Below are 12,695 nucleotides of genomic sequence, written 5' to 3'. Positions count from 1 at the left end.
CCCGAGGCAGCGCAGCCGCCGTGCAGCAGAGCCGGGAAGTGAACCGGGGTGTTTCCGTCCCAGACCAAAGTTAGGGCTCTAGGCTAGGTGTGGGGGGAGCGGTCCTCTCCCTCCTGCCCTGGGCAGTGTGTGGGAGCGTGACCCAGAGCCAGGGGCCTGGGCTGCTTCCCTGAGTCCCGACTGAGCTGTGTGGGAAATTCCAGCAGGAGCTTTCAAGGGCTCCCCTGAGCCACCGTCGTCCCAGTCGTACGGTGGACACTGGTGTCCCTTTGAACTTGCCGCCGATGCCAGGACAAGAGCTTCTGGGCACAGCTGCACGTGGCCGTTTAGAGGGAAGCCTGCCGTAGGCCGTTACGTTTGCTTCCAGCTGTGTCTTCTCGCAACACTGTACATGAAAGCCGATGTGTCCTACCTGGTCCTGCGTCTCCGCTCACCCTGAGACGTGCGCGCAGAACCCACGTGGCGGCAGCTGCTGGGGGGCTGCTGGGCTTCCCCGCTGCGCCGGGCGTCGCGGAAGACGGCTAGTGAGCCGGCCTGCGAACACGGTGTTCGTCTCCAGAAACTGGGGTCTGGAACAGTCGGTGACAACAATCTCTAGGCCGATGCTCAGGGTGCGGTGTCGGCATTTCACTTCTGCTTCAGGCCTGCGCAGAAACGGCACTTTGCTGCGGAATGAGCCTTTGGGTCAGGCGTCTCTGGGTGGTTGCGGCATTCCTCGGGTCTGCGGGGCCGGTGTCCCGTCCCCGAGCAGCGTTCCGGGCTGAGTTGCAAAGGCCCCATGCTCACCGTCCGGCCAGCCTGCACGGCCACTGCCGGCCCAGGGGCCCGGGAGTCGGTCCTCTTTCTGGGCTCCTTTGTTCTTCTGCAGTCGAACGAAAAAGTGCATGCTTTTTTTTTTTGGTCTAATTTTTTATTATTTGGGCCTCAATAAAATCCCAAACCCCCACCATCAGACCTGCAGAGAGCTGCCGTCCGACTCGTGTGGGAGGAGCCAAGGGCAGGGGGACCACCGCCAAGGAGACTTGAACTCGTGTCCAGGGGTCCTCACTAAGACTAAGTGATCCAAGTCATTATGCACCATTTCCAACCATGACCAAACGCCCCAAACGGACCGCTGGGGAACATGCTGTCACCGGCATGCCAGGTCCTGACGAGACAGGCCAGCACGGGCCGGGCAAGCCTTCAAACGAGCACCCCTGAAAACCGTGTTCTCCACGTCACCTTCCGCGCCCAACCCGCACCCCCACCCTCCCCCAGTCCCCCCGCCCCACCCAGCCCCCCGATAACCCGGAGGGCTCCCTCCCCAAGCCCACAGCACTATGGGCGGGAGCTGTTCACTGCGGTCACAGCCGAGCTGCACGGTGGGCTGCACGACGGCCTCCCTGTAGCTGGGGTGCAGGTTCCCAGTTTCATCGGGCGCCGGGCACACCGCTGTGCACACCGCTCGCCCAGAGGTGCTGCCAAGCCCCCGCTTTGTCCCCCACCACGAACACCCATTCAGGGGCCAGCACTGCCCTTCCCCCCGCGGCCTCTGACATCACCCTCAGGGCAGGCAGACACGGCCCAGCCGCTCGCTGGGCCGCGCACGAAAATCGCGGTTTATTGTCTGTACAGCTGACGGCTGAATTCGGCCTCCTATTCTGTCCGAGCCGCATAAAGGGCCCGTTCTTCTCGCGGAACAAACGAGCACAGTGCGCTATTGTGATCTGAGAAACAGACACTATTTATGTATCGGGAAGCCTCGCTGTCCACGGGGCGGGCATTCCGATGGCCCCGGCGAGAGCCACGGCGGCCGCCGCCGGAGGGGACGCGGAGGATGCGCCCCACGCGGAGGCCCCAGCGGCGCGCACAGGTGGCCTGGACGCGGAGGGGGCTCCTGGCCCTGCGGCCCCCACCCCCACCCCGCCGTCAGTTCAGCAAGCAGGACTCGTAGGTGGGGACCATGTACTTGATGTTGATGAAGGCGTCCTCTCCGCCGTAGCGCTCCAGGGTCCCCAGCGTCTCCTGGATCAGGTCGCCCACGTTCTCCCTCTTCTGCTGGCTGTACTCGATGCCGTCTCCGGAGTTCACTGGTTTGGGCAAACACACACACAGAGGCCCGTTACTGCTCTGCCTGCCGTGGCCCGGGAAGTCCTGCGTGTCAGCCTGGGCATCCCCCACCCCCCACGTGCTCGTGCAGGGTGAGGGGTGAGGGGGCGCGGGTTTTCACGTGATCCTGCAGGGTTTCAGGGGTCGTGACAAATGCACGAAGGCACAAAGTCTCAGACTGGAGCGGAAGAGAACTCATCTAAACCAGAGAAACAAGAGACTAAACCGCAGGTGCAAACACAGGGCCTGAGGCCTGAACCCGGCCCCTCCACCTTGTTTTACCCGGCCCGGCACCTGGTGTCTACCCGGTGGCAGCGCGGAGCTCTCGCTTAACTGTAAAGCACTAGTTACATTTATACAGCCCTAAAGTTACATTCGGCCCTCTGAAGGCAACCACGAGGCTGCTGTGGCCCCCGGTGAAAATGAGTTTGACACCCCCGGACTAAATAAAAGTAAGGTCTCCTGGCTGGTGTAGCTCAGTGGATTGAGCGCGGGCTGCGAACCAAAGCATCGCAGGTTCGATTCCCAGTCAGGGTACATGCCTGGGTTGCAGGCTATGGCCCCCAGCAACCGCACATTGATGTTTTTCTCTCTCTCTTTCTCCCTCCCTTCCCTCTCTACAAGTAAATAAATAAACATTAAAAAATAAATAAATGTGAGGTCTCTGTGGCTACGGTGCAGACCTGACACTGACGTAGAGGCTGCTGTCTCGGGCTGTGAGTTCTTTGAAAGCCCGGCAGGGCCCCTCTGGGAGGAGCACTCTAGCTCAGACCGGGGTGGGGCCTCCGTGACTCAAACGGACGTGCTTTGGAACGAGAGGCTGTGCCGTCCCCGTGACTTTGCTGCTTTTGTACACACTCGTAGCTCTTTCCCCGCAAGAGCCACACACCCAAGCGCTCATCTCTGGGGTTTGTCCCATCCCTTTGGATACAGGGGTGGGGGTTGGGGGGCCAGGGGGGCCCTGCCCTTGCTGCTGTGACGGCTCCTGATCAGTCCCTGAGCACCCAGAGGACAGTTTTAGTGATGGTTCCACAGGGTTTACTGGTGGTTTTGGAGTCCCTCTAAGTCCAGGCAGATGGTCAGCCCCAGTCGGTCACCTGGAGCACCCAAAGAAGGCTCCACCCCATAGGGCCTTGAAGTGACCACCACAGCCGCTTCAGGCCCTGGCCGGGCAGGAGTCCCAGCCCTGGGGACCCAAGTCGGATGTCCCCGAGTCCAGGGAGGCATCTGGAGGACCCACCCAAGTGCACAGGCGTTGGACAAACACGGGAGACCTTTGCTTCAAGCCAGAGGGTAAAATTTTCGTGGTTTCTCCCTCCAGTAACAGGCATCACGTGCTGCACACCACTCACAGGTTTCCAAGGATGTCAGTGACGTTTACCCTCCTGGGGAGTGACCTGTCACTCGGCCTTGGCTATCTTATCTCTGAGGAGGACGAGGGCCCGCAGGGGAGGACAGGCCCACGGGGAGGGGGTGGGCAGGCACGCAGGGGGGGACAGGCCGGGGGGCCTGTGGCCTCGAGGGTGTGCGTTCTACCAGACAAAGCGTTTGTGTCATTCCTATTTCACCCGCGGCTCCAGAGCGCTTCTCTTGCTCGGATGTGAAAATACATGGAGGAAAAACCATGGGATTTCAGGCCTTTTACCCTAGATTTTTTTTTTTTACTTTGGACATTTTAAAAAGATTGAGTAATAGTTCAGGCTGGGAGGAAAAGCAGCAACTGCAATCCCACGCGGCGTGGCTGAGCAGTTCTCCTGCTTGATCTTCTGCAGGAACCTGTTGAAGACAGATCGCAGTTCTCTGCGGCAGGGAGATGGCGAACGGGCCTCCCGGGTGGCTCCCCTGGGTGGGGGCGAAGGCAGGCGGGCTCGTTACCACTTTGCAGGGAGAGGGAGAGAGATTATGAGTCGTACAGACATCACGCCCACCCATCTTCACGACCAGTGAACCTGGCAGGGTTCTCGGAGCCACTGGAGTCGGGTGGGCTTCTCTCCCTCCGGGGGGGGGGGGGCCCTGCAAAGCTGGGTGGGAATTACAGCTCGACTTCCAGAGCGGCTGGTGGCCCGAAACACTCACACAGGCCAGTAACGTAGGGCACACGAAGGAGGAAATGCTTGGCTGGAAGGGTTTGTGCCCGACTGTGTTGGAGCCAAAGATGAGCTTTTTAAACACGAGAGCGTCGAGAGTCCCCGCCCTGAGGGGGGGCAGCGTGGCACCCTCCACGTGGGGGAGCCTTCCGGCAGGCGGTCTTCAGGTGGGATTGAGAAAGAAGGAGGCGCCCGTGTGTGTGTGGAAAGAAAACACGTTGAGAAGAAAGTCCGAAAGAGAGCAGGACAAAAGCGACCGAGGTGTCTGAAGAAGGGGCAGGAGGGGCAGGGACGGGTGTCGTGTGCAACAGGGGAGACCGATCTTGGCGGACGCGTCTGTTAGAAATGGCTTCGGCGTCCCAGGACTCCAGCTGGAGGGGCTGATCTCCCTGCACCCCTGCCCCCAGGTGACATCCCCGAGAGGTGGTCTGAGGGGAAGGTGGCGAGGCCCTCGTGGGCTCGGGACAGCCAAGCCCAGGGCGGCGGGGAATGTAACTGGAGGTGGTGCCGGGTTGTGACGGGCTTGAACCGGTTCCTGATGGACAGAGAGGCATGGATTAATCACTAATAAATGGTGCCTTTTGTTGGCGTATTAGTCAAAAGGTCAAGAACTGAGCAGGGCATGGGACAGGCGTATTTTCCTGACGGAGGCAGAGGGGGGTGGGAAGTGCACACAAAGGAGAGCTGAGCCCACCCCGTTTTCCACGGCCTTCCAGAACGCCGCGGGGACAAGGAGCGCTCTATCTCAATAATAACCTATTCTTACTTTTTAGAAAACATGTCACTGTAGGAGTGAACCAACTATGTAGCTTTTTTGTCTCTCAACAGTGTATAAACCCAAGTGATAAAAAGAACAGAACAGAATAGAAGTTGCTTATTCAAAAAGTGAGTTGGAGTTGAAATATTTTGTGGTTGCAGAATCTGCATCGCCCAGGCAGGGACAAAAAAAAAAAAAAAAAGCCACGACCCAGAGCAGGAAGGCCTTCCTTGCAGTGGTGGCTGTAACAGTGACTGCACAGTTTAGTGCGAGCCCCGTGGAGAGGCGGGCGGGCCGCGTCCGCACCTGCAACAGGGCCTGTGCCTGAGAACCTGAACTTGAGGGGGCTCACGTGAGCTCCCCATTTTAAACACACGCGGTGCTGGGAGAGAACGCGAGCTTAAAAATGGTTGTTTACGTTTGCCAGCTCTGATCAGGAAGGTGACGTTTCAGTTCAGAAGGCTGGAAGTCTATTGTATGTCCAGCGGCGAAAAAGATACACTGATGTCGAGGAAGCCGTGTCTTATTTAGAACCGAACACGCAGGGCTGTGCGGCAGGGTCGCCGGGAGAACCCTCGGAGCCGGAGGGGTTCCAGTCTCAGTCTCGCGGGCTGCTGCCGCTCGGACGTTGTCCCTGGCCGGGAACCACTGCTTCAAGTGCGCTTTCTGTTACTCCGATGCTGAACCTGTTCTGGATGGCACGGGCGACGCCTTTGACAGACGTGTGCTCTTCGTCTACCCACCCCTCCCGGAGCTGCCCTACCCTGGGGGCTGCCTCTTTCTGGACCTCATTTCCGTCCCAGGTGGGACGTGCTGGGATGTGTCCACCGCCCCCTCTGGGGTCCGGCAGTGGCGTCCTCCTGGGCGCGAACTCCGCGCAGGACTGGGGAGGCGGCTGCCATCACACCTCACCCCCGAGGGCTGCCTCAGAGGCAGGCTCCGCACGGCACAGGGGTGCCCGCTAAGCGGCGGACCCCGGGCCAGCGGCGTGCACGGGTCACACAGCGTTTTGATGACATCGTCTCTGAGCACTTTGGCAGTTTCCAGACTGTGTGGAAGCTTTTATTCTTTTCCTTTTTAAAAAAGTTGCTACTAGTCTAGGAAAAAAGGAAAAGAGGAGAAAGGGAGACTTTTGGTGGCCAGGGCCAGGCCTTCCCACCCGAGGGCTGGGTGGCACTGTGACACAGTGTCCTCGCTGGGGACGCGGTGCTGTTGCAACGGGGGGGATGATGACGCAACGGGGGGAGGCTCTCGTCCAGCTGGAGAGGCGTCACCGGCCGCCACCGTCCCCGGAGGGCGCGGCGGTCACGTGTGTCTGCCACAGGAAAGGGACAGCGCGGGCACCCGAGCGCACAGAGCCCTGCTGAGGGGCGGCCCTCGCGGCCTGGGTCGCCTCCAGGACCGCGTCCCGAGACAACACGTGTGTGTTCCCGTCGGACCCTCGGGTCCCCTTCCCTTGGAGACACGGAGAGCAGGGAACTGTGCGGGGGGGGGGGGGGCCACGTGGGGCACGGGGGCCACGGGGGCCACGGGAGAGCTCAGTGCACACTGGCACTGGTCCCACTCTCACGTGGGGCTCGGAGCCGTGGCCTGCGCGGCTGTGCTCGGGTGGACGGAAACACCGGGAGGAGGAGTGTGGACACGGAAGCACCGCCCAGGGTATGGGACCCAGGAACGCACAGACGCTGACGCCAGGCTGCCCGTTCAACACACCTGGGGTTTGCTGGTCCTTCGGCTCCAGCGGGGGAAATAGTCTGTGAACGCTGCCTACCCTCGCCGGCTCTAAGACAGTAATCCTGCGTGGCTCTGGGGAAAGGAGGGCTCCCACGGGTTTTGCGCCTCTCCCAGCGGAAGCACGGCCTTGCAGTCTTGGGGGGGGGGACGGCAGGACCCACGACTCGGGGGAAGCGTCCACGGGAGGGATGTCCCCAGCCCTCCGCCGCCACCCGTCCGCCTGACACTGCTCGCCGCCTGGGCGCTGCTAGAAGCCAATGGGCAGAACGTTCTTAAAGGGAACACCAGCTCGGCCCTGGGCAGGGGCTCAGGTCATTGGCGCATCAGCGCCACCCCCCCTCCCTCCCCCACCCCTGCACCAAATGGTTACGGTTCAGTCCGGGGTCAGGGTGTATGGGGGCAAGCAAGGGACTGATGTTTCTTTTTCACACCGATGTCTCTCTCTCCCCCTCTACTTCTCTCTCTAAAACGAGTAAGCATATCCTCAATGAGGATTAAAAACGAAATGAAAAGAAAGTACTAGCTTGGGAAGCTCAATGGAAAACCACCCTGGTGAATCGGGAAGGAGAGGGGATGAGCGAATGGTCAGTGCCAGCCTCCCCCGCACCGCGTGCTGACTTCCGGAAGCTCTGATGGCACTTGCCATGCCCCCCAGCTATGGTGCCTGTCACCTCCTCATGGTGCAACAGCCCATTCAGCAACTGGAAATCCACAAACACCAACAGTCCCCATGGCCTGCGGCCGCCGAGGCAGGGAGCCAGGCAGACCCAAGGCCGAATCACGGTCATAAAACTGAGGCTTTGACCTCAGTGGCCGCTGAGGCCTCACGGCTTGGCCACACCCTTCCCGGCTCTATCCGTGTTTCTCTGAAGGGTTGTCAAATGCGGCCACTTGGCACACACTGTATGTGAACGTGAACCCAGGCCACACACCCAGCCGGAAGTTTTTCTCAGGACGAGAAAGTCCACTGATACAAAGCAGCTGGCAGAGACCACATTGTCACCCCATTTCTCCGGGTGACCGATGGCTGGCGACCGGCTCGGGGTGCGGTGAGACCCTGGTCCCACGGTGTGGACGTGCCCGCGGGGGCTGCACAGTCCCTGTGAACCAGCCCCGGGCAGGATTGTTTAAAATGCCGACGGAAGAAACCAAGTCGTTTCCGGATCCGAGGAGGCATCCTAGGTTTCCTCCGATGCCGAGCTAAACAATGTCGAGAACGCGACGGACGGGCTGAAGGCTTCCCTGTCCAGACCTGTAGCCTTTGACGACATCGGCCGCAGCCCAAGCTGCATTCTGGCTGGATGGGGCTCCCTGGTGCCAGCGCCCTGGGGCGACAGAGTGAGCCCTGGGGGCCAGGGTTCAGGTCTCGGCAGGAACGTGCAGGCGGAACCGACCGTGAATATTATTGTTATACGGTGTTTCTTGATGCCATTAAAGCGCCGCAGACTTTCTGCAGGTGACCGAACAGATTCCCCCCGTGGGCTCCGTGGGCTCCGTGGGCTCCACAGCTGGGAGGCGGAGAGGCACCCACCAGTGACTCCCTGCCTGCACCGACTGTGGGTGAAGCAGGGGAGCCCGTCTTAGCGGAATAAACTAACATTTCCAAAAGAGATTTATTAGGGAGATGACTCACTTAAAAAATGTCATTAAAAAGATAACTCATAATATTTATGAGCTTAGAAATGGTTGCTTTTGAGCTTTCCCCCTTTTGAATCAGAACACGGAGAGAGAAAGAGAAAAGAGAGACACAGATACATTTGCTCTTTCAAGAAATCTTCAATTCAAGACCTAGATTAAATTGTCAACATTTGTTTTGCCAGAAGTGTCTGTTTATTTGGAGTTAGCTTGAACTCAATTTGCTTTATAGAAATGGTGTTATCTGTTTTTGGAATAAAAAGGCTCTCCCCCATCAAGTTTGGAAAATTACAGTGGGAAGCATTGTGAATTTTCGTCTGATCCTTTCTGGGGACGAGGGAACAGAAGGGAAAGGGCAGGTGGGGAGGAAATCAGGGACCGAATTCATTTGTCTGCTCCGAGTTAGAGAAGGCGCCTTTTGGGGAGATGTGTGGAGGTTACACCCCGGTAGAATCCTAAACAAATGCTTCCTTCACTTTCTTTTTTTAGCGTTGCTCTGAGGGGACTGATTTTTTTTCCCCTTAACCATATCACGTGTCACCCCCTGCAGAATTCCGGTGTTTCTGCGTTGGGTCTAAGCTGAGCCAGCCCTCCCCTGGGTGACTTCATATCCTCTCGTAAAGTGTTGGTTTTCAACATACCTTTAAGTATGACTTATACACCGGCTAGTTCCAAAGTCCTGAGTCACGGCGGGCAGGTGTGACTCAAAGGCGTGGTGATGGGCTCGCAACCAGAAGCTCACAACACCGCCTCTGGCTGGCCCGCCCGAGGGGCCCACCGGCTTCGACCCTTCCCTTCTTTCCAGATCTCGTGCACATTGATGGAATTCCCACGGTTTCTTTCCTCTGAAGACAGAAGCCTTGAAGCAAGGCCTCGGTTCCCAGCTGGGTGCCTCTCGCTTCTTCTCCTTCGGATGCAGGAGCCGGGGTGACTGAGCTGCCCCAGGGCGAGAGCTCAAGGGAGGGCTGGTCTCCTGAATGCCACCCCCCCCCCCAATCACTTGTGAACTTAGAGACCTCATAGATCTCAGCCCAGTTCTCAGTGAAATAGTTACACTTTCCACCAGTTAAATGTGAAATTCCTACACAGTGGCCACTGTCCAGCTGCAAAGAAGGTTCGTTTCTCTATGAAATGAACATGGTGACACTGGAGTGTACTGGCATAGTGGGAAAAAGTTGGACTACAAGGCAAAAAACTTATAATATGATATTTCCATAATTTAGTAGATGCAACATACAAGGAGTTTAACTATGGGCAGGTTGCTTAATTTCTCTGAATCTCAGTTACCGCCCCTGTGCGAAGCAGGGACTGAATTTGGGGGTCATTTCTGGCTGTTACTTATCTAACACCCCACTTTATAATATATCATAACTTTGAAATATGCTTTGGAAATGATGGCTATTCAATAGATGCGGTGTATTTCAACAGAAAAGATGATCATAAAACAACTGTATAATTCTTCAAAGTGACAAATGTCATAGGCATCAAGTTCAGCTTTCAAAGCAAGTTCTAAGAAGACCCAGAAGGACCAGTGTTTATATAATTCCCATTTAAGAAAGAGAATATTGTCAAAAACTCAAAAGTATTTGTTGACACACTACCAAAAGTTACTCCATCCTGCTATTTCAGTAAGGCTATATAGATTTTGATGTCTCAGGATAAAGACCAATTTATAGGTTAACTTTTAAAATATATTCAGTTGGGAGCGATGTGGCTGAGGCGCCCGGAAGGTGCAGTGGGTTCCTCTCTGGTTAAAGACTCGTTTGACGTGGAAGTCATACCGAGGAAAAGGGGCGGCTCGCCAGTTTGCCCTGCTGCTGGGTAATTACAGCAATAGATACCATGGCCCCTAACTTACATTAAAGCTGAGCTCAGGCTTGTGAAGCGATGGTGCTCCAGTCTCTTCGGGGGCCGACGTGGCTCACTGGGCAGACCGAGGCTACGGAGGAGCGGAGAGTTCCAGGTCCAGCTCTCGTCCTCCGTCTGCTCCCAGCTGGCTCACCTCCGGGCGGAGTAATAACAACAACAATACTGCCAGCGCAATGCCACTTAAAACCAAGACCAGCCCTGTGAGCTAAATACCGTTACTGGTTCCCCTGCACTGGGAGCACACCAAGGTATGGAGAGGTGAGACCCCTGAGCATGTGACCCAGGCGGCTAGCGTGTGACAGGGAGGGTGACGGGAAGGTCTGTGTCCACCCAGGGAGTGAGCCCGGGGGCAGAGACTGTGCCTTTGCACCTGGAGGAAGACCCTGAACCCTGCAGAGAAGGGATATCATCAGGAGAGAGGGGCTGGGTAAGAAATGTGGGGGAGACACTCTACCGGCTGCAACCAATGAGCTGGTTCACCCCAACTTCATTTTGATGATACAGACTATGAGGCTATCTGCACTTCATCGTAAGTCCTTGAGATAATGACTCCCTTTGCCGCGGTGTATGCGGAAAGACAAACATCCAGGGGACTAATTCCCGGCCTTGTTTACGGCGCCCTACGATACACCAGGGGTCTGGGGACGGTCTGGGATCCTTTCCGCACGCCACCCCTCCAGTCTCTGTGAGCACGAATGGCTTCTTTCTAGACCTCAGAGTATCCGTTTTACAGTGTTCAGGTGGGGAGATGACGGGAAGACGGTGAGACAGTAAAAAGTAGAAACCTTGCAGGTATCTGAATGGTCTTTCTATGTCCTTAAAAAAAAAAAACCCAGAACACCAAGTTCAAGCCACAGATGTGGGGGAAGTTAGGAATCCAAGCCCAAGCTTCCCCTCCTGCACGGAGGCGGGTGGGTCTCCACGTCCCTTCAGGAAACCGTGCCTTTGACTCCTGGTGGTACCTGACAGAATCCACCTCGTGCCGGGTGGGGCCTTCCACCGGGCTCCGGAGCTCAGGCCTGGCCTTTGCTCGGGTGGTGGCCGCGTGGAGCACAGTGGGCTGCTCGGTGAAGCCCCCAGAGCCGCTGCTCCAGCCCACCCCGACGGCAGCTACCGCCCACCGGGCCTCCTCTTCCCAGTTCACCCGCGCGTCAGTTTTCCTGAGCTCGCTCCCTGCTGCTGATGAATCACCGAGGTCGCCGTGGTGAAGGCCAGATGGCATTCCAGGTCCCCTTCACCTGGGCCCTGTCTCACCGGCTCTCCCTTCTAGGCCGACCGTACGGTTTGCGCCTCGCCGGCGACACCTGCTGCTCTGCTGGGACTGGGTTCCTCGCAAACCCGGACGTGTGCAGCCTTCATCCAGGTCTTTACGGGTCCGCCTAGGCGGGTCCGAGCTCACCACCTCCCTTCAAGGCGGGTTTTGGATTCGCTTCCTCTGCGAGACGGACTCCTCCATCCTCTTTCTTCCTTTAGAATCCCTTGTCTCCAGGGCACTAGACTTGAGGAGGTGTTTTCTGTTTGCTTAGCTTTTCCTACATTTTACCGACTTTTGGAGGATGGCTTCACACTACACATGAACCTCATTCGCTGGCATCAGACTAAGTGATGGTAAAAGGGATAAGCCAGCGAACAAGTTGCTACGTTGTGCATTTTCTGAAAAATATGACCTAAGCCAATTCAGTTGTAAACACACGGTACACTGAATGGGATGACCACACGGGCCCCACTCTGACCCTTTATTTACTGGTTACAGACTCCTGAGTTCTGGCCCACAGACATGGTACGTATGTGAGTCTGAAAAGGCCCGATGGGGTGAGGTCAGGCATGTGTCTCTGTAGCCAGAGAGCCTCATCTCATTTCCAAAGTCCCCTCTGGACAGAGTGGGGTTTGCCTGGGTCACCCTCAGATTTGAGAGAAAAAACTTTCTTTTTCCAAAATCAGAAATCAGCCCTTCCCCTTCACTGTATTAGCAGCCTTTGCTATAGAATAAAGCAAACGCTGGGCTTCCTCCAGCGTGTTTATTCAGCATCTAAGTTTCGTTTGACAGAATTTCTCACACAGCTGCAAGGTACTTTCCAGCGAACTCAAGGGACTGCCCGAGAATGACTGCAGTTGGAAAGGGGGTAGCAATCGGTCGCCGCTTTCAGGGGTGACACAAACCCGCTGGAAAGGATTTTAGCGCTTCGTACAGGCATTGAAAACATCCCAAAAGGAGCCAGACTGGCCGCTGGTAGCACCGCCGTTTTCCACATTCAGGCCCATTTTCAGCTCTGAATTTCTTTTTTTTTTTTTTTCTGGTATGTGATCAAGGCACCACAGTGAGAAAGAAGTGTCAGAATTCTCACAAATGTCACCGACAAACACAGCAAACCGTAGAAAAGTGCGCCTCTCACGTCACCTCTGGGAGGACTGTCACGGACGCCGGGACCTCAGAACCCAGAGCCCGTGCGGGCCCACGCGGGCGAAGACCTGCGTGGCCTTGGGGCGTGGCGTGTTCTGTGGCGGAGAGTGAGGGAGCCGATCGG

General features: G+C 57.0%; 1 protein-coding gene across 1 annotated transcript in view; it reads right to left on the bottom strand.

Annotated features, from left to right (window-relative positions):
- Positions 1 to 1,702: 1,702 nt before the first annotated feature.
- Positions 1,703 to 12,695, bottom strand: part of PACRG (parkin coregulated) — a 374,904-nt gene continuing 363,911 nt past the window's right edge. Inside the window, exon 5 of the mRNA XM_028504032.2 lies at positions 1,703 to 2,069. Within this exon, the coding sequence (XP_028359833.1) occupies positions 1,909 to 2,069 (161 nt within the window). The 3' untranslated portion in view covers positions 1,703 to 1,908. The remainder of the gene's footprint in view (positions 2,070 to 12,695) is intronic.

This window comes from Phyllostomus discolor, chromosome 4 (assembly GCF_004126475.2).
Source record: "Phyllostomus discolor isolate MPI-MPIP mPhyDis1 chromosome 4, mPhyDis1.pri.v3, whole genome shotgun sequence".
NCBI lineage: Eukaryota > Metazoa > Chordata > Mammalia > Chiroptera > Phyllostomidae > Phyllostomus > Phyllostomus discolor.
The sequence above is the reverse complement of the archived record's forward strand: the minus strand, read 5'-3'. Positions and strand labels throughout refer to the sequence as shown.